Source organism: Acomys russatus, chromosome 4, assembly GCF_903995435.1.
Source record: "Acomys russatus chromosome 4, mAcoRus1.1, whole genome shotgun sequence".
NCBI lineage: Eukaryota > Metazoa > Chordata > Mammalia > Rodentia > Muridae > Acomys > Acomys russatus.
In genome coordinates, this window is record NC_067140.1 from 1,185,616 (window position 1) to 1,206,917 (window position 21,302).

Consider the following 21,302-nt stretch of genomic DNA (forward strand, 5'->3'; position numbering starts at 1 on the left):
GCCCTCCTCATCCTCAAGCCTGGAAGATTCACTTGCTCGTCCGACAAAAACCCTCAGACTGTGTATGAGTACCTGTCTAGTCTTTTGAACAGGAGCTGAGCCAGGCACAGCCATTGCAGGCATGAACACCACAGAGAAAAGGCAAGGCAGCATACCAGATGGAAGTGCAGGGTGTACTGGATGCTCCCGGAGACTGCTTGGGGGAGGTGACATTTTAGCAGAGAACTGAATGACCACAATAATAGGTGTGTTGAGTAAGAATGGTCCAGCTGGTCAGGGAGAATACCAGGTGCAGAGGTGGGAGGAAGAAGCTTCTAGAACAGCATGGGGCCGGGTAGCTGAACAGAAGATGGGAGAGATGAACTTGAGAAGGCTGAACATCCTCCAAGGTAGGACAGGGATGTTACTCTGAGCAGGAAGAGCAAGAGCGACAGACTTCGGGCAGCCCTTCCGTGGAGTCAGATGTGTATTTAAGCACCACCGTGGCTTCTGAGACAGGGTGAAGAATTCTTATTCTGGAAGCTTCTGGTAGAAAGTCAGATGACTTTGACTTAGGAATTTTCTTAGCTACAAAGGTTAGGACCAAAGAGGTGGAAGATGAACCTCAGTTGCCCAGAAAGCAGCAGGTATGGTTTACAAAGCTGCTTTGGAGGCTGCTGAAGGCAGAGCCATCAACGATTCTCTTTACAGAGATGCTTGTCTTGACTGTCAGCCTCAAACCAGGCTCTAGACAGTCCAGAACTGCAGAACTCTGGAGGTTTGCACCCGGGAATTATCAGATGAGGTTCCCTGGGGAACCCAGGGTGGCAGAGTCTGATCAGACAGACCAAAGCAGAGAGCCAGCCAAGTCAGAGCCTGAGGGACCAGTTAGTGCAATTGCAAAGAACGAACAGCAGGGGGCATTAAAGGCAGTGGAACCAGGTCCAGCTTTCTGAGTGAAATCTCAAGACAGATTTTATCTGGGGTAGAGGTTGTCAAGGGCGGAGTGAGATGGGGTCTGGAGAGCATGGGAAATTTATAAGGCATCCTTAGAAGAGCCGTTTGCAAAGCTATTAGGAAGATACTGCAGCTTATTATAAACTGATAAACACAGCAGTTTTGTTTTTGTTTTTTGGTTTTTCGAGACAGGGTTTCTCTGTGTAGCCTTGGCCATCCTGGACTCACTTTGTAGACCAGGCTGGCCTCGAACTCACAGCGATCCGCCTGCCTCTGCCTCCCGAGTGCTGGGATTAAAGGCGTGTGCCACCACGCCTGGCTTGTTTGTTTTTTAAACCATGGGTCTTAGAACTGCTCTCTTTCCACAGGAGGGAAGTTGAAAGCTTTGAGAACTAAGTAACCAGCCCATAGCTGCAGAGCATGTAGGCTCAGACCCAGGGCTGTGAACTAAGGCTTGGTTACGTCCACTCTCACCTATGACTCTTACTTGACCTCCGAGCCTAGTGCATTCCCACCAGCTGACACTCATGCGTTGCTGGTTCTTACGTGAGCTCAGTGGGGGAAGGTATGCTAACTCCATGTGGGAGGCAATGGAGCATCATGGGTAAATGACTCTAAAGTTGGGCCAGCTCATCTTGACCCCCAAGCTCTGTGACATCAAGCCTGTCTCCCAGGGCTCACAGGGAGATTTTTTTTTTTTTAAGTTATTTATTATTATGTATACAGTGCTCTGCCTGCATGCACACCTGCAGGTCAGAAGAGGGCATCAGATCACACTATAGATGGTTGTGAGCCACCATGTAGTTGCTGGGAATTGAACTCAGGACCTCTGGAAGAGCAGTCAGTGCCCTTAATCGCTGAGCCATCTCTTTAGCACCCCCCACAGGGAGATTAGCCTCTAAGCTTGTACCACGGGTGAGGACAGTGCCTGTATTCACATCAGAGGTGGTTAGTGATGGCAACAGAATGCCCAAGAGCCTCACTGGCAGAGCTGGAACCAACACAAACGTCCTACATGTCACTTGTAGAGTGTTGCTTCTCAAACGTGTGTCAGCTACCTAAGGAAGGTGAACTGCTCTCAGGTGCCCCTGGGACTTGACGGTACTGAGCCGATGCAGATTCAAAACCACCAAGCAGGTCCCCAGGTGCTAGAACTTGGGTGTGCTTCCAAGAGCATCAGGGAATCCTAGAACTGGCACGCGGACTCCAGCCCAGGGTTCATGTGGTATTGTGGTGTGTGAGTGTGTGTGTGTGTGTGTGTGTGTGTGTGTCCTGCTGGGACCTGAACCCAGGCTGACCTGGAACTCATCAAATGACTGAGGATAACTTTGTCCCTCTGATCTCACAGGTTCAGATTAATTGCAGATGTGTACCATCACATCTGGTTTATGTGGTGCTGGGGTTTGAACCTGGGACTTCATGTGTGCTAGGCAAGTGTTCTACAGCCTAAGCTATATCCCCAGTCCCAGGAGTAGCTCTTGCTGTATGTAGCCTTTGGCTTTTCTCATCAGTATGGCTCCTGCTGGTTTGATGGTTATACTTTAGTAATAGGCCAGACCATTGTATCCCAGAGGACTGGGGCCCACGGGGATGGAAGTGCTAGGCCTTTATTTCCATATGCCCCTGGCATTCAGGGTTCTGAAAGTAGAGTCTATGGTTAGATTTTGCCTCTGGTATTTGCATACTCAAATGAGCTCTGACTTTGGCCTCCCCACCAGCCTCAACCCTAGGCTCAGCAGCAAACTCCCTCAACTCCCACTGGGCTTCATGCCACACGCCTTTCACCTGTGCCACCCTCTGGGCTCTGGATGACCAGGATCAGCATCTTCCTTCCCTTTTTGGGCTTTTGTACAGGCTGTTTCTTTTGTCTAGACCTCCTTCTCTGCTCCTCTGCAGGTGTAGAATTCCTAATCCCCAGACCCCTCCTAGAGACACCTTCCTCAGTGAAGCCTTCTCTGATGGCCCCTGGACCAGGCTGTGCGTTCCCACAGCAACACTGTGGTCCCCCATCGCCTGTCCCCCACACCCCAACAGAGAGCATGGGACAGGGTTGGAGGGAAACAGCTTGTGTGGAATGTGTTGGGAATAGAACCCAGGTGTCCTACACCTAGGAAAGCTCTGTACCACTGAACCGGTTTTGTTTTGCTTATTTATTTTAAACGGGATTTTTGAGATGTGTCCCTAAGGCTTACTTGGTCCATTCTCTCTGCTGAATTCTTGCTCTTCAGACCCTGAGCCAGGGCCATGTTGGTAGTGGGCCTTTAAGAGACTCCATTGTTTAATTCCTGTGGTCTCATCTACAAGCCACCCATACGAAGCCAGTATACAGGAGAATGTCCCTAGGCTATTTGCAAATACACTATTTTCTATAAGGGATTTGAGCATACACAAGTCTTTGGTACCCATTGGGTCCTGGAACCAGTCTTTGTTCATGTGGTGGGGATGTGTATCTACACAAGTGATACAGAGCACTCAAAGGATGTCACCTTTCCTGTCACCTTCTCTGACTGTAGCTGGCACAGCTCACCTGGGCTGCAAAGTCAATGAGTTTTGGCAACGGCTGCTTGCTGCCTTCTTCACTCTTCAGAAAGTCCAACAGGCTCCCTGCAGAGGGGAGCAAGAAGAAGCATCAACTACCAGCCCTTAGTGAGAAATAAGTAACCTTTTTTTTTTTTCATAGTGGTAGAGATTTTTCCTCTTTGTAGTACAGGGATTGAACCCAGGGCCTCACACATGCTAGGTGAGTGCTCTGCGACTGAGCTACCTCTCCAGCTGTCTTTTCTTCCTCTTCCTCCTCTTCTTTTCAAGACAGGGTCTCTCTGTAACAGAGCCCTGGCTACCTTGAACTCATTTTGTAGACCAGGCTGGCCTTGAACTCACAGAGGTCCGCCTGCCTCTGCCTCCCTGAGTGCTGGGATTAAAGGCTTGCACCACCACGCCCCGCATGACTTTCTTCTTGCTACATTGTCCAGGCTGCTCTCTCGTTCCTGACCTCCAGCTCTACTAGCAGAATAGGCACGAGCAGCAGCACTCATCCCTGCACAGCCATAGGGCTAGAGTTAAAGAGCCATTTACCCACTGCTCCTCATGTCTGCTTGGCGTTTTCTGAGAGGACTTCTTAGTTGCTAGCTAACTCTCTGACTAGTGCAGCCTCATGAGGTTGGGTGTCCAGGGCCTGGCTTTAGAAAGCTGGCTGACTGTAGATTTGTAGAATTGGAAAATAGGAAAGGTTTTGAAATTTCAAGTCACATATGTTGTGTGAGATGTTTATCCAAAAATGAGCAGGAACTGAAAATGACTATAGACTAGCTAGCTGTCTTTAAATTAATAAATCAACAACAACGATAATAATAGAAACTCTATACCTGTATTCCCAGCACTTGAGAGGCTGAGGCAGGAGGGCGGCTGTGAGATTGCGGCTAGCCTGGGCTACATAATGAGTGCCTTTCTCAAATATTTCTGAGATATGCTGAATAATCACAGGGTAGGGTGACCCAAAGCTTAGTCACCTGAAATGACAACATGAACATTTTCCATGATTCCATGGGTTGGTCACAGCAGCTTAGATGGAGCACACTGTGGAGTGAGACAGTGGAACATTCAAGATGGTCTTTCTCCTTGTGGTGTCTTGACCCCTACGACTCCAAGCAGGGCTTCTTTACAGCCCAGCACCAAGGTTCCAAGGTACAAGTCACAAGGGAGCCATATATGCCTTCTGTCATCTCAGAGGGCTCAGCAGCGCCTCCCCCCACCCCACCCTTCCTCTCCATAAACCACCTTTCCCGTGAGTTCACTGGTGCTCCCTGAGGACTTGCCAGCTATGCCAGAAGAGCCGTGACAAGATCACCTTTGAGTCTAAAAGAAGCCAGCTTAGACCACAGTCTGTCCTAGCCCACGCACCTTTGGCCATGAACTCCGTGACGATATAGATGGGCTCCTGAGAGACCACGGCATGTAGCTTCACCAGTTTATCATGCTGCAGGGCCTTCATGAGGTTGGCCTCTGCCAGGAAGGCCTCCACAGACATGCTGCCTGGCTTCATTGTCTTCACCGCCACCTTGGTATGCTTGTTGTAGGTGGCTGGAGAGAGTGGGGAACAAGGAAGGTGGTCAGAGCTCAGCAGCCCTGGAGGAGCCCTCCCTGCCCATCTTGGTCTTTAGACACAGAGAGGCTACCACTTCGGCCTCAACTGTGGGATGGAGACTAACTCCCTGCTCCCTGGCTGAGTGTTACTGAACTTGTCACCTGAGTTCTCTGGGCTGTGTGGAAGTGATAGGCACTCACTCACCCGGGCTGTTTGCCAGAGTGAAAGAGCCTTCTCTTCGGGCTTAGGGTGCACACCTGTCATCCCAGAACTCTCAAGGTTGTGACGTATGAGGACTAGAGGCTCCAGGCCAGCCCATGGCTCAGAAAACAAGGGTTGAGACTGGAGCTCAGTGGTACAACACTCACCTAGCACATACACGCTGTTGAGTTTGGCACCCGGCAATGGTAGGGACCCTTAAACCAGCAGTTAGATTGTGACATGGGCCTGCACATGCAGTGTTTAAGCTTAGCACTGCCTCGAAATAAATACTAGATTCACTATGTCCCACATAGTGAATTGCTTGGCCTAGTCATGCCCACTTTTCTGTCCCTGTCATCCACCAAGGTCACCATCAACATACACTCAAACCAGAGACTGAGCCAGGTCTTCGTACTAGAAAAGTGCTTTACCACTGAGCTATATCTCAAGCCCCTTACCACTCTTTTTTTCCCTCTGTGTAGCCTTGACTGTCCTGGACTCACTCTGTAGACCCGGCTGGCCTTGAACTCAGAGATCTACCCGTTTCTCTCTCTTACTGAGTTGTCCAGGTTGCTCTTGAACTTGAGTCCTCTTGTCTCAATCTGGCAGTTGGGATGATAGACCTGTATCACTAGGCCTTGCTTACTAAATTCACTCTTGCTTTCTTAAAAAAACAAATGACTCTGTGTATGTGAACAATTTTTGCCAGCAGTCCTTCCACTGTGGGTTCCAGGGCTTGAACTCAGATCGTCAGGTTTTTTGCAGCAAGCCCTTTTACTCACTGAGCCATCTCACTGGCCTCACTCTGGCTTCTACGCACTAACTGCCCTGCACACACCTGTCCCCGCCACACGCAGTTCTCTTCTTCCATCCCACCCTCTTCATTTGGTGGCTCTCGTCCTCTGTGTACGTTTCTCTCCATGTGTGCCTTGGATACCAGGAAACTCAAATCAGATCAAGGTCTTGCTCTAGTGAGAGTGTGGGGCATCATGGGACAGTTTGTTTTACTTGTCCCGACTTTGCTCCCCAGATCTGACTTTCCTCCTTGCATTTCCTTATGGCTTCATTCTTGTATTCAGGGCCTGGCATTTAGCAGGCTCTTGGCAAGTGTAGTTGAAACACAGGCTTTTAAAACTTACTTTATCTGGCTGCATATTTGCATCTCTACAAGCTGCCTTCCTTCTACCTGCCACACAAGGGAGTGTTAACACAGGGCCAGGCATTGTGACCACACAGGGGAGTATTAACACAGGGCCAGGCATTGTGACCACACAGGGGAGTGTTAACACAGGGCCAGGCATTGTGACCACACAGGGGAGTGTTAACACAGGGCCAGGCATTGTGACCACACAGGGGAGTGTTAACACAGGGCCAGGCATTGTGACCACACAGGGGAGTGTTAACACAGGGCCAGGCATTGTGACCACACAGGGGAGTGTTAACACAGGGCCAGGCATTGTGACCACACAGGGGAGTGTTAACACAGGGGTCAGGCACTGTGACCACACAGGGGAGTGTTAACACAGGGCCAGGCACTGTGAGCACACAGGGGAGTGTTAACACAGGAGTTAGGCACTGTGACCACACAGGGGAGTGTTAACACAGGGCCAGGCATTGTGACCACACAGGGGAGTGTTAACACAGGGCCAGGCATTGTGACCACACAGGGGAGTGTTAACACAGGGCCAGGCATTGTGACCACACAGGGGAGTGTTAACACAGGGCCAGGCACTGTGACTACACAGGGGAGTGTTAACACAGAGTTAGGCACTGTGACCACACAGGGCCAGCATTGTGACCACACAGGGAGTGTTAACACAGGGCCAGGCATTGTGACCACACAGGGGAGTGTTTAACACAGGGCCAGCACTGTGACCAAACAGGGGAGTGTTAACACACAGGGGTCAGGCACTGTGAGCACACAGGGGAGTGTTAACCAGGGGTCAGGCACTGTGAGCACACAGGGAGTGTTAACACAGGGCCAGGCACTGTGACCACACAGGGGAGTGTTAACACAGGGGTCAGGCACTGTGAGCACACAGGGGAGTGTTAACACAGGGGTCAGGCACTGTGACCACACAGGGGAGTGCTAACACAGGGCCAGGCATTGTGGCCACACAGGGGAGTGTGTTAACACAGGGGCCAGGCATTGTGACCACACAGGAGAGTTAACACAGGGGCCAGGCAATGTGACCACACAGGGGAGTGTTAACACAGGGCCAGGCATTGTGGGCCACACAGTTGAATGTTAACACAGGAGCCAGGCACTATGACCACACAGGGGAGTGTTAACACAGGGGTCAGGCACTGTGACCACACAGGGGAGTGTTAACACAGGGGTCAGGCACTGTGAGCACACAGGGGAGTGTTAACACAGGGGTCAGGCACTGTGACCACACAGGGGAGTGTTAACACAGGGGTCAGGCACTGTGAGCACACAGGGGAGTGTTAACACAGGGGTCAGGCACTGTGAGCACACAGGGGAGTGTTAACACAGGGCCAGGCACTGTGACCACACAGGGGAGTGTTAACACAGGGGTCAGGCACTGTGACCACACAGGGGAGTGTTAACACAGGGGTCAGGCACTGTGACCACACAGGGGAGTGCTAACACAGGGCCAGGCATTGTGGCCACACAGGAGAGTTAACACAGGGGCCAGGCAATGTGACCACACAGGGGAGTGTTAACACAGGGGCCAGGCATTGTGACCACACAGGGGAGTGCTAACACAGGGCCAGGCATTGTGGCCACACAGTTGAGTGTTAACACAGGGGCCAGGCATTGTGACCGTCTACCTCCCCATGAAACAGGAATTGCTATTCTCAAGGACCACAGGGGTGTTCTAGGCCTTTCTGTTGTCCCACCATGTCTGGAATGTCACTGGGCATTGTGGCTCATGATCTGAACGGTTTGCCAGCATTGGTCTCACCTGAAAATCCGTGCTCTTTCTCCCATCACTCCAAGAGGCCCTGTATATGCTAGCCCACAAGGCAGGCTGTCCCACTGCCACACAGCGGAGAACCTTCCCATCACTCCAAGAGGCCCTGTATATGCTAGCCCACAAGGCAGGCTGTCCCGCTGCCACACAGCGGAGAACCTTCCCATCACTCCAAGAGGCCCTGTATATGCTAGCCCACAAGGCAGGCTGTCCCACTGCCACACAGCGGAGAACCTTCCCATCACTCCAAGAGGCCCTGTATATGCTAGCCCACAAGGCAGGCTGCCCCACTGCCACACAGCGGAGAGCCTTCCCATCACTCCAAGAGGCCCTGTATATGCTGGCCCACAAGGCAGGCTGCCCCACTGCCACACAGCGGAGAACCTTCCCATCACTCCAAGAGGCCCTGTATATGCTGGCCCACAAGGCAGGCTGTCCCACTGCCACACAGCGGAGAGCCTTCCCATCACTCCAAGAGGCCCTGTATATGCTAGCCCACAAGGCAGGCTGTCCCACTGCCACACAGCGGAGAACCTTCCCATCACTCCAAGAGGCCCTGTATATGCTAGCCCACAAGGCAGGCTGCCCACTGCCACACAGCAGAGAGCCTTCCCATCACTCCAAGAGGCCCTGTATATGCTAGCCCACAAGGCAGGCTGCCCCACTGCCACACAGCGGAGAGCCTTCCCATCACTCCAAGAGGCCCTGTATATGCTAGCCCACAAGGCAGGCTGCCCCACTGCCACACAGCGGAGAGCCTTCCCCATCCAGGACTCAAGTCTCCTGCAGAGCAGCTCTTTGACCCTCCAGCCTGGCCACAAAGGCAAAACAGTGACTTCCCAGTAGACGATTTGGTTTGCTATCTGAGGAGAGGCCCTCTGTGGATACTATTTAAATTTCCCGTCTTCCGGGTGACATACTCGAGCCCTCAGGGCTCTCCCAGCACTGGCCTTTGTGGCCCCAGCTCCTTACCCATCCACACTTCTCCAAACTGCCCAGCTCCAAGTTTCTTCTCCATCTGGAGGGACTCTCGAGGAATTTCCCAGGCATCTTTCTCCCATGGCTTCTGGGGTTTGGGAGACACACAGGGCACTGACAGCTTTTGGCAGAGCCCGTCTTTCCCCTCTGAAACAGAGTGCCCAGTCAGCAGCTGGTACATTCCCCAAAGAGCAGAACATGACGTAATGCGTGGGTACCTCCGCCCTCATGTCCAACAAGCCTAAGCCTTCACAAGTGCTCCAAGTAACTGTTCGCCTGGCAAGGCCGGGAAGATCTGAGTGCAGAATTGCATAGGACAGTATTTGTGTAGCATGCACTAGACTCTGGTTCCTTCCCCGGAACCAAACAACCATTGAAAAACAAAGCCAAGATGGCTAGTAATTGCATCCTAGCCAGGGAGCACTGTGCAGTGGTGACCAGCTTAGGCTAGGCAGTCAAATGTTGGAGGCGTGGGCCTGGGCAAGACTCACTCTTGTAGTGGACCACAAGTTCCTGCAGGCTGCCAAAGGTGCTCCTTGGGGAGATATAGAAGCCTCCGCTGTCCAGTGTCCGGATCTTATAATGCTTCACCGTGTCTCCGTGCTGGGCGTCGTAGTCTCGAACGGACAATGAGTAGCTTCCTGCATTGGACCAAGAGAAGCCCCTCAGAACGGCACCTTAGAGGCCTGGCTACCTGATGTCGGCACCTTGGCATCCTGATGGTGCCCTGTGGAGGCCTCTGCTCGGCACATGGCCACATGGGCAGAAGCTCATTAAGAGTGGCCTGAGGCATTGGGCTGCCTGGATTCCCATCCCTGACCTGCCATTCTCAGCTGTGAGCCCTTGGGCAAATGACTACTTGGCCTTTTTATGCCTCAGTTTCCTCACCTGTCAAATAAGAGTAGTCAGGCCTTCCATTTCATCACATTGCCTGGGGTTAACAGAAGTAATACTTAAAAATGACTGGATAGTTAGTAAGCTGGCTATCACTATAGCGTCATCATTTCTGATCTATTATCTACCATCTACCTGTCATCTATCTTCTCTGTACCTATCCATCCATCCATCATCTCTTATCTACCCATTCACTCATCATCTCTTCTTCTTCCTTCTCTCTCTCTCTCTCTCTCTCAATTATCTATCTGTCTGATCTATTTAATGAAGAAAAAGCCAAGATGCTATACTAACTTGATAAAGAAAGAAAGGGAGAGAGACTAACAAAAACATAAAATAAATAAAAAGAGGGCTGGAGAGATGGCTCAGAGGTTAAGAGCACTGGCTGTTCCTTCAAAGGTCATGAGTTCAATTCCCAGCAACTACATGGTGGCTCACAACCATCTTTAATGAGATCTGGTACCCTCTTCTGGCCTGCTGGCTCACATGCAGGCAGAATACTGTATAAATAATAAATAAATAAATCTTTAAAAAAATAAATAAAAACTAAAAACAAAGAAAATCTGCTACAAGTAGAACAATATGATAGGCAGATTTGGGCCCAGGGGTCCCGCTCAAACTAAGGCACCAGCCAAGGACAATACAGGAGGTAAACTTTAAACCCCTACCCAGATCTAGCCAATGGTCAGAATATTCTCCACAGTTGAGTGGAGAGTGTGATATGACTTTCTCACATACTATGGTGCCTCACATTTGACCATGTCCCCTGGAGGGGGAGACCTGGTGGCACTCAGAGGAAGAACTGCAGGTAGCCAAGAAGAGACTTGATACCCTATGAGAATATATAGGGGGAGGTAATCCCCCTCAGGAACAGTCATAGGGGAGGGGAATAATGGGAAAATGGGGGGGGGGAGGAGGAATGGGAGGATACAAGGGATGGGATAAACATTGAGATGTAACAAGAATAAATTAATAAAAAAAAATAACAAAAAAAAAAAAAAAGAAAATCTGATTTGATTACTAAGATGTTAAAAAAAAAAAAAAAAAGCACTGTAGTCAGGCACATAATGGTTCATGATGTTCATATGCAACCCCCTGCACCATACATGACACGGAGTATCCAGGGGGTTCCCAGGAAATCCAGAGGGGTGGAAACAGGCATTGGAGAGGAAAAGCCATGAGCCAAGCAATGCTTCTGGCTTCTCAAAAAGGGCAGAAAAGGAAATGGAGCCCACCCTCGACACTGCAACCTTCCAGAAGGAGCCAGCCCCACAGACACCTTGCCCAGCAAGCTCAGACTCTCGCCTTCTAGAACCTCGAGGCAATACAGACATATGCTCTAGCCTGCCCAGCTTGCAGTACGCTGTGGTGTGGATTGTCATGTGCACCAGGCACACTCAAGTCTTCCAGTCCGTGACCACAGTTCGCCACTTATGCTTTGCTAACTAGCTTCTCTGCGTTTCAATTTTTCTTCTTTTTATAATAGCACAGTGTCATAGGATTTGAGGAAAGTGCAAATTGCTGAATGACAGCTGACAACATGCCAAGCTGTTCTAAACATGCTGGTCAAATGAACAGCAAATGAATGGAAATAGTATGCATTTTAATAAATTAAAACTACACAGTGAGTGAATGAATGAATGAATGAATGGGAATAGTATACATTTTAATAAATTAAAACTACACATGAATGAATAAATGGGAATAGTATGAATTTTAATAAATTAAAATTACATGTATCATGTTATGCAGTACAGTGAATAGCCTCATGAGGTAGAAGTTTTATAGAACTATCAGCCTGATTTTATTTTAATTTTTTGCAGCATTTGCAATAGCGTATCAGCCTTATTTTATATAGGTGAGGAAACTGAAGTGGACACATGATTCACCTAGAGTCACATAGCTGGTAAGTGACACATTGGGGTTCCAAACCCAGCCAGTTGGCTCTAGGGTCCCTTTTTAGCCACCCAGTCCCAGTCAAGGGAAGCCTGGCGTAGCTGGCACTAGCAGGGCACATAGGATCTGGGGAGCGGCAGCATGCTGAGGACCTTGTTCTAAATCAGTCAGATCCCCAGGGCACCCCCACCTCCGAGGGCTGTGGGAGCTAGCCCGGCCCATTCTCCCGCCCGCAGGCCTGCTACAGGGCTATGGTTTCTGTGCTTCTCTGTAGAACTGGCCAGCCCAATCTCTAAGCCACCCTAGGCACAGCTGGAGACCAGCGGTAGTGCCTCCCTGCAGCCTAAATGCTCGCTGACCTCAGACACAGACCAAATGACTGGTCCCAGACACACAGAGGCCTTTGATGTCCCCAAAACCAGGTGCCTCACTCACAGTACCAACCAGGTCCCACTTTTTCTTTTTTCTTTTTTGGTTTTTTGAGACAGGGTTTCTCTATGTAGCCTTGGCTGTCCTAGACTGTCTTTGTAGACCAGGCTGGCCTCGAACTCAAGCGATCTACCTGCCTCTGCCTCTCGAGTGCTGGGACTAAAGGCGTGTGCCACCGTGCCTGGCTCCAGGTCACACTTTTTACAGGTGGCCTGACCTGTTCAAATCTGAGTGCAAGCAACAGCCAGAGGCTCTGGAATCTGAGCTTGTGTAGAGCCTGTGGCACTGCTGCCCTGGGGAAACTCACACAGAGGGGTGCCAGTCAGGACCATTCTATGTGGTTGGAGGTGATTTCTCCCCCTCCCCCTTCAAGACAGGGTTTCTCAATGTAGCCCTGGCTGTCCTGGAACTCACTCACTCTGTAGACAGGCTGGCCTCAAACTCAGAGATACATCTGCCTCTGCCTTCCGAGTGCTGGGATTAAACGGCACTTTAATCTGTGACACCACTTCAGGGTGGTGATTTTTTTTTTTTTAAACTCTGGTCACTCACTCAAGATGCCTCCCTTCCAGCACAGAAATTTCAGGACAAGACCAGTGACGTCTTCCCATCCACCTGCCCCAAAGAGCATCCTGCCTCTTACACTTTATGGGGTGGCACACATGCATGTCATGTCATGCTTGTAGGAGTTGGTTTTTCCTTTTACCACATAGGCATCTCCAGCAAACCATCTCACACCCCCACCACGAGAGAATTCTAAATGAGTCCCAAAGGCCATTTTGGGTCGAGCTCTAATTCACTCTGCACTGTTTCCTTGTGGGAGGAGTGTGACCTGTGGACAAGACATAGCAGTGTGGCTATTTAAAAAAATGAAACTAGGATCTAGTGGGGACCAAGTTGCAGCAGGATATTACTTTGCTTTCAGGGCACAAACTACTCCTGTTGACCTAAGCCTGCATCTTTCAGAATGGAGGAGAAGCCAGCCACCCAGTGCCTAAATCCTCCCTTCTCTTGGAGCAAGAAAGGACAGGAGAAAACCTGGCAGCATGGCCACTTAACTGAGCTGTTCAGCCCTCCTCAGAGAATTCCCCTAGGGTCGGAGGCGGCACCATGCCGGGGCACAGGAAGGCAGGGAGGGAGGGCTGGCATCACCTTTGGTGGTCTCGCTGTCTCGGATCATGAAGGAGCCTAGCACATTGCCCGGAGCCAGGAGGTGGCGCTCTGCATCCTTCCGGCTGATTCCTTTGAAGAACCACCTGCCAGGAATGAATGAAGACAGCAGGAATGAATGAAGACAGTGTGAGCCTCAGGATGACTGGCCTGTTGGGTCATGTGAAGCTCTCAGGCCATACAGAGCACAACCAACTCAGAAGGCAGGATCCAATCACACCTGCTTTCAAGTAGCATTGTTTTTCTTACATTTGGGGGGGGGGGTGGTGAGAAACAACTTTTTTTTTTTTTTTTCATTTTTCTTTGCTATTTTGGTTAGTTAGTTGTGTTGTGAGCCTCCATGCTGGTGGTGGGAACTGAATTCAGAGTGCTCTGAGGGAGCCGAGCCTCCAGCCCCAGCTCATCAAGAGATTATTACGCACCTAGCTCTGTGCGGTTGCCACCAGTGCTCAAATCGGAGAGCCAAGAGGACAAGTAGCTTGTCTGGGGCCACAGGGTTTCAACCTAGGCAGGCTGACTCCTGAGACCAGGTGTGAGAATCAGCACTCGAGAGGGAGGCAGACAGTGCATGTGCAGACAACCAGAAACCAAAACACCCCAAAACGAACAGACAAAACCCCCAAAAAACTCACTTCCCCCCCAAAATCCACCAAAAATAAAACCAATGTCCCTTTTTGACGGTGGGATATGTTCAGAAGGAAGCAAAGACGGGCTTCTCTGAGAGTCACAGAAAGGACCTGTTTTGGACAGGGCGTTAGGACAGACCTCTGTGACCTGAAGCAAGGGACTGAACCGGCCCCAGGTGCCAGACATGGTGGGGGTGGTGGGGGTGGTGGGGTGGGGGTGGGTGGGTGGGTGGGGGTGGGGGTGGGGTGGGGGGGGTGGGTGGGTGGGGGTGGTGGTGGGGGTGGGTGGGTGTGGGGTGGGGGGTGGGGGTGGGGTGGGGTGGGGGTGGGGGTGGGGGTGGGGTGGGGGTGGTGGGGGTGGGGTGTGTGGGGTGGGGTGGGGGTGGCGGCGGGGGGTGGGGTGGGGAAGTGGGGGGGTGGGAGGGCGGGGAGAGTGTGTGCGGAGGTGCTGAGGCTGGCGCAGGCCAGTCTTCCTCAGGCCTCCTTCTGGAAGACAGGGATGGGACACTTACTCCTCCGTTTCCAAAGTGTTAACTCGAGCCACGTAGTTGCTTGGGATGTAGCCTTCTTTCCGGGTGGCCAAGGCTCGTGCCCTCCACCACTCCCCAGACCTAAGGGAAAGGAGGGAGAGACGGGTTAGAGGACACCTGGACCCTTCTTCAGTCTCTGTGACCCCCCACCTTTGGCCTAGAAAGCTCTCCCTCCCACACTCAGAAAGCCAGGAAGGTGAGGGCAGGGTACCCAGCATGTCTTGGGAGTAGGGTAGGGGTGTGGGAGTCTCCACAGGAGTGGAGTCTGGATTGAAACCTGTGCCTGAATTGCAGACCAGAGCCTGGGCCTTTGGTTCCTGGACCCAATCCAGGACCTGTGTCTGGGAAGCACTCACATTGGTTCAGCTGGGGCCCAGAGGAGAAGGCTGTGGGCTTAAGGGTTTGGCTACGCATGGCCAGGCCTCATTCGTGGATCTCAGTCCAATCTGAACTCCTGTAACAGCCCCTGATGGTGACGGTTGTGCCTATCACAGGTGGGGAACTCAGAGACCCCGGGATCTCTGTGTACAAAGCTTGCAGGGAGGCATGGAGCCCAGGCAGTGAGGCTTGCATCCCTTAGGAAGGCTTCGCAGAGAGCCTGCCTAGGGGAGCACAGTCCTTGTCTGTGGGTCTGTTACCAAGGAGGCAGCAAACCCTTCTTCCTCTGATGCACAGTTAGGCTCTCTTTGTCCTCTACTCCCAGAGTTAAGATGGGCTCTCTGGTTCTTTAAGAATGCAAAACAGTTTCTTTATCCACTCTTCTACTGAGGGACACTTTGAGTGGAGAGTGTGATACGACTTTCTCACATACTCTGGTGCCTCACATTTGACCATGTCCCCTGGAGGGGGAGACTTGGTGGCACTCAGAGGAAGGACAGCAAGTAGCCAAGAAGAGACTTGATACCCTATGAGAATATATAGGGGGACGTAATCCCCCTCAGGAACAGTCATAGGGGAGGGGAATAATGGGAAAATGGCGGGGGGGAGGAATGGGAGGATACAAGGGATGGGATAAACATTGAGATGTAACAAGAATAATAATTAATAAAAAAATAATAATAAAAAAAAAAAAAAAAAAAAAAAAAAAAAAAAAAAAAAAAAAAAGAATGCAAAACAGGAGTGTGGCTAAGCCCTGCAGGTGGGTGTGCCTCAGGGGACCAGGCTAGGACTCACTCCTCCAGGACCACCATCTGGTCTCCCTTCTGGAAGCTGAGGTCTTCACGGTGAATGGCCTCGTAGTCGTACAGTGCGACCACAACGACGTCCTCAGAGCCTGCCAGGAGATGCAAGGATGGGTCCCCGTGCCGTACCCCCAGCACCCCACTCTGGACCCACTGCTTTGGCTGTCTCACATGGCAATCGGGCAGCCTCCTGTGCTGGGTCTGATGCTGGCTAAAGCTGGCTTTGCCCACATCACTGAACATTGTTCTAGAAATCCAAGAGCTGGAGCAAGGAACCCAGATAATTCAGAGGATATTCAAAGATACTGGTTAGTTTTTGTCAACTTGACACAAACCAGAGTCACCTGATCAAAGGGAACTTCAAAGAAAAAGTTGCCTAAATCAGATTGGCCATTCCTTGACTGATGGTTGCCATGAGGGTCCAGCCCACTGTGGGCGGTGCTTCCCCTGGACAGCTAGTTTTGGATTGTTTTAAGAAAGCAGGTTGTGAGCTGGGCATGGTGGTGCCCACCCGCCTTTAATCCCAGAACCATGAGTTCGAAGCCAGCCTGGTTTACAGAGCGAGTCCAGGACAGCCAAGGCTACACAGAGAGACCCTGTCACAAAAAACTAAAAAAAAAAAAGAAACAAAGAAACAAAGAAAGCAGGTTGTGGGTTGGAGAAATGGCTCAGCGTTAACTGACTGCTCTTCCAGAGGTCATGAGTTCAACTCCCAGCAACCACATGGTGGCTCACAACCATCTATAATGTGATTTGATGCCCTCTTCTGGCCTGCCGGTGTACATGCAGGCAGAACACTGTACACATAATAAATAAATAAATCTTTAAAAAAAGGAAGCAGGTTGAGCAAATCAGTAGGCATGGGTCCTCCATGATCTCTCCTTCAGTTTCTGTCTCTGGCTTTCTGCCGAGTCCTTTCCCTGTCGTCCCTCAGCAATGGACTGTGACCCAGGAATTATAAGATGATAAATCTTCCCCCCCCCCCCACAAGTTGCTTTTGGTAATAGAGTTTATCAGAGCTCCACACACACAAAAATTAATATAGATGCTTTTGACTTTTTCTGCACTAGCCACAGCTCAGAACCTAAGCTAACTAGATGTACGCAATACCCCGACCTCTGCTCTGGATACTCACCCTCCACAGACCCTGGGGGCATGCTGTTGCTGTTGTTTGGCCCCTGCAGGAAGAAACAGGAAAAGGACGTGTGTCTGAGAACGTAAGGAGCCTGTGTTGAAAAGGATACCTAAAAGTATCTTGCTCTGGGCCTGGGTCCTGGCAGGAGAGGATTACAGACATAGGTGGTGTCAGATGGCGTAACAGAGTCCGCACACTGGTGGAGCTCTCTTACCTTGTGACCTGGACACTTGCCTTGAAATAGTGGGAAAGGCTGGGCCGATGCTCCCACACAGTGAGGGGACTGGTGTTTAGAGATGCTTGAAGGTGCTTTGGGTTTACCAGGCTTCTCATGAACAGACTCTGGTGTGCATGAGGAGCAAACTGAGTGTCCAGCCAAAGGGGCACGGACCACCGGGACCACAGGGCTCAGCGTGCATTTCTGGGTGGAACAGCTACTGCTGCCGAACATCATGTTATTGAAGCTGGGCGTGGTGGTGCACACGTGTAACGCCAGAACTGGGGGCTAAACAGAACTTCTGGGAGGGCCAGGCAGCCTGAACTACACAAGGAGACCCTATCTTCAAAAGCAAGCATGCCAAGACCAAAAAAACCCCAAAACATTATATATTTAAAAAAAAACCAAAACATTATATATTTACACAAAACAAGTATACACATTTCCTGTGGACATATACTCACTAATGTGATGGTAAATCTGTGGAAAGATGTTTTTACGTGTCCACAGCAAATCACTAATGACTGTTACTTTTAGGGGAGGTGACACTTGTGGAGCCCTGTGATTCATGGCATGTAAGAGGGGGCCTCATGTCACACCTGCCACTAAACATTTGTTTGAGGAAGCGTTAAGAGATGCTTAATTTTTTTGTTTGTTTGTTTTTCTTCTTAAATTTTATTAATTTATTCATATTACATCTCAATTGTTATCCCATCCCTTGTATCCTCCCATTCCTCCCTTCCTCCCATTTTCCCCTTACTCCCCTCCCCTATGACTGTGACTGACGGGGAATTCCTCCCCCTGTATATGCTCATAGGGCATCAAGTCTCTTCTCGGTAACCTGCTATCCTTCCTCTGAGTGCCACCAGGCCTCCCCATCCAGGGGACATGGTCCCAGAGTACGTGTGAAAGTCAGACCCCACTCTCCACTCAACTGTGGAGAATGTCCTGTCCATTGGCTAGATCTGGGTAGGGGTTTGAAGTTTACTGCACATATTGTCCTTGGCTGGTGCCATAGTTTGAGCAGGACCCCTGGGCCCAGATCTGCCTGTCATAATGTTCTTCTGGTAGGTTTGTTTGTTTTTCGAGACAGGGTTTCTTTGTGTAGCCTTGGCTGTCTTGGACTCCCTTTGTAGACCAGGCTGGCCTCGAACTCACAGAGATCTGCTTGCCTCTGCCTCCCAAGTGCTGGGATTAAAGGAATGTGCCACCACGCCCGGTGTTGTTTGTTTGTTTGTTTTTGTTTTGAAAGATTCTCAAAGGCTCTGAGATGTCCTGTAAGGAAGGTACCTGTGTCATCCAGGGTTTTTCAAGCTGATTTGGCCCGAGGACACCTTCTCTGAGAAACACTCCTAACCTACCTCCACCTCTAGGCCAGCACCAAGCAGGAAGGAACAAGGTGATCTGATAACTGCACCCCTTCATCTGTGCTCAGGAAGGCAGCCCAAAGCTGCCCTCAGAATCAGGGCCGCACAGATTAGGAAATGCCCCAGAACGGCTTAGGGGAACAGTCTGTGGCTGACTCAGCTTATTGGCAGTGTGAGAAGTTTGTGTAACCACAGGCTGTGTTCACAGAGGCCAAGCACAAAGCGAGAGAGGTGGCCATTGGTTCTTTTCCCCTTCCCAGGCACAGTCCCATTCTGAGCCTCACACTTAGAGGAGGACACATAGGACAGAAGGCTAGGGCTCACAAGGGCCAGACCTGGGGTAAGAATTTGCCTTTTCTCTGTGGGCTGTCACTGGGTGAAGGGCCTGAATGTGTTTGGGGCAGGCCCAGGATAAAGAAAAAGGGGTTATGCGTAACTGACCTCCTTTCAACATGAGGAAGAATTTTAAAATTATTGTTGCCTGTGTTCTGTGAGTGCATGGTGTGTGATGTGGCTGCTGCCGCCTTGGTGCACATGTGGGTGTGAGAAGTTTACCCTGTGGAGTTGCTTCTCTCCCTCCACGTACATGTAGGTTCTGGGGCTTTAACTAAGGCTGTGAAGCTTGCAGTGCAAGCGCCTTTACCCCTCACCTATCTCACTGACCTAGGAAGAACTTACTTACTTTATTTTTCTATTTTATGTGCATTTGCATTTTGCCTAAACATACGTGTCAGTGAAGATGTTGGACCTTAGAGTTACAGACAGTTGTGAGCTGCCATGTGGTTGCTGGGAATTGAACCCAGGTCCTTTGGAAGAACAGCTCTTAACCACTGAGCCATCTCTCCAGCCCCTCCCTTTTTTTTTTTTTTTTTTTTTGCCTTGTATATTGAGACAGGGCGTCTCACCTGAACAGTCTTCCCAGCCAGCGTCTGTCTCTGCCTCTGAGTGCTGGGGTTATAGGCGCTGCTGGGGATCCAAACTCTGGGCCTCGTACTTGGGCAACAGTATATTATCCACCAAGCCACCCCCAGCCCCCACTGCTGCTGCTGTTCTCCTATAGACCAATGGACAGCCATGCTACTGCTGTCATCATGGGTCTGCTTGCATCCTGCTGCCAGCACTGCTGTAGACAGGGCCCACACTTGATTCAACTGAGAGGCGGAGGCCTGGGTCATATACCCTGGCCACCATATAAGAAGCGGCTTCCATGCCTGGGGAAACATCTTGGAGGTGGCCTGTGGGTACCATCTTACCCTAATTTAATTTCACTGGGCCAGGGAGAGCAAGGGTTTAAAGGCCCAGTGGCAGGTGCTGGATAGCTCCGTGGGGTCCTCTTACTCACGAGCTTGCTGAAGGACGTGGGATCCGGCACATACACAGTGCCCTTCTGATTGGCACTTGGCTCTGTTTTAGAGGTCTTGCTTCCATCTCGGAGGAACCTGGACTTCACGCATCCCATCCTGCAGCCAACAGAAGAGATGTCAGGGAGGAGCCGCGGCCTGGAAGAGCCCCACAGGGGTTTTCACGTTCCCACCCTGCCTGCCAGGCCTGAGTGAAACTACTTGGGTTCTCAGCTTCTCCCTGGCTCATCCACCATGGCGCTTGACCAGAGCCCACATGGTATTCTAGTCCTGGGCCAGGACCAGCAGAATGGGGAGTCTATTAAGGAAAACGGCATGACAGAACTGTGGAGCAGTGTGGAGGGAGTGTGGGGAGTGGGTACTGTTGGCTCGGAGTCAGGAAACTGAGCTGATCTCTGGCCCCTGCACCCCACCGCACCGCACTCATCAGCCCCCTCTTAACCTCAGCAAGTTCCCTACTGCAGTGTGCTGGAAGAAGAGGGGTGCCTGTGGCAGTGGGGAGCATTCAGCACAGCCTCTGCCTGATGCCCCGGCCTGGCATGGGATGCTACCACACTGTCATCATGTGTTGAGCCCCAACAATGAAGATGAATAACATGGTTCCCATTATCCAGAGTAATGCCCGGGCACCTCACTCCTTGTTGCTTATATTATAATCCCTTTCTTCTTCTCCGCTCTCCCTCCAGGAGCTCAATCGGAGATGAATAGGAGACACAGGTAGCAAACTAGTGAACAGGTAACTGATAACAAGTTCAGGGATATAGATGAGGGCAGCAAGAGGGGACGCTGTCGGGAATAGCTGGGCAGGGCCCTGCAAACTAGTGAACAGGTAACTGATAACAAGTTCAGGGATATAGATGAGGGCAGCAAGAGGGGACGCTGTCGGGAATAGCTGGGCAGGGCCCTGGATTTGGGACGGACGGGGAAGGCCTTTCTTGGGTGAAACCAGCCCAGGTTTCTGAGTAACACAATGGACTCTCTGAAGGTAGGGTGTGCTGGGCAGTGGGGCCAGCAAGGGCACAGGCCCTGAGGCTGTGATGTGCTTAGAAGCAGGGGAGGTATGTGATGGAGCCACCACATCTCCCAGGCCAGGGAGGAGGCTGGGAACTGTGGAGGCTTTGGGGTTCAATTTGTGCTTTTAGCTTTAATTTTATTTCCCAGACTGGCTATTGAGCCTACCCTCTAGAGCTGAATCTCCATCTTTTTTTTTTTTTGGTTTTTCGAGACAGGGTTTCTCTGTGTAGCCTTGACTGTCCTGGACTCACTTTGTAGACCAGGCTGGCCTCGAACTCACAGCAATCTGCCTGCCTCTGCCTTCCAAGTGCTGGGATTAAAGGCGTGCGCCACCACACCCGGCT

General features: G+C 51.0%; 1 protein-coding gene across 1 annotated transcript in view; it reads right to left on the reverse strand.

Annotated features, from left to right (window-relative positions):
- Hck (HCK proto-oncogene, Src family tyrosine kinase) overlaps positions 1 to 21,302 on the reverse strand; it is a 43,869-nt gene that overhangs the window by 8,073 nt on the left and 14,494 nt on the right. The window contains exons 2-10 of the mRNA XM_051143471.1: positions 19,926 to 20,043; positions 17,000 to 17,042; positions 15,857 to 15,956; positions 14,666 to 14,764; positions 13,510 to 13,613; positions 9,630 to 9,779; positions 9,133 to 9,285; positions 4,837 to 5,016; positions 3,464 to 3,540 (exon numbers count right to left, since the gene is read on the reverse strand). Coding sequence (XP_050999428.1) covers positions 3,464 to 3,540; positions 4,837 to 5,016; positions 9,133 to 9,285; positions 9,630 to 9,779; positions 13,510 to 13,613; positions 14,666 to 14,764; positions 15,857 to 15,956; positions 17,000 to 17,042; positions 19,926 to 20,042 — 1,023 coding nt within the window. The 5' untranslated portion in view covers position 20,043. The remainder of the gene's footprint in view (positions 1 to 3,463; positions 3,541 to 4,836; positions 5,017 to 9,132; positions 9,286 to 9,629; positions 9,780 to 13,509; positions 13,614 to 14,665; positions 14,765 to 15,856; positions 15,957 to 16,999; positions 17,043 to 19,925; positions 20,044 to 21,302) is intronic.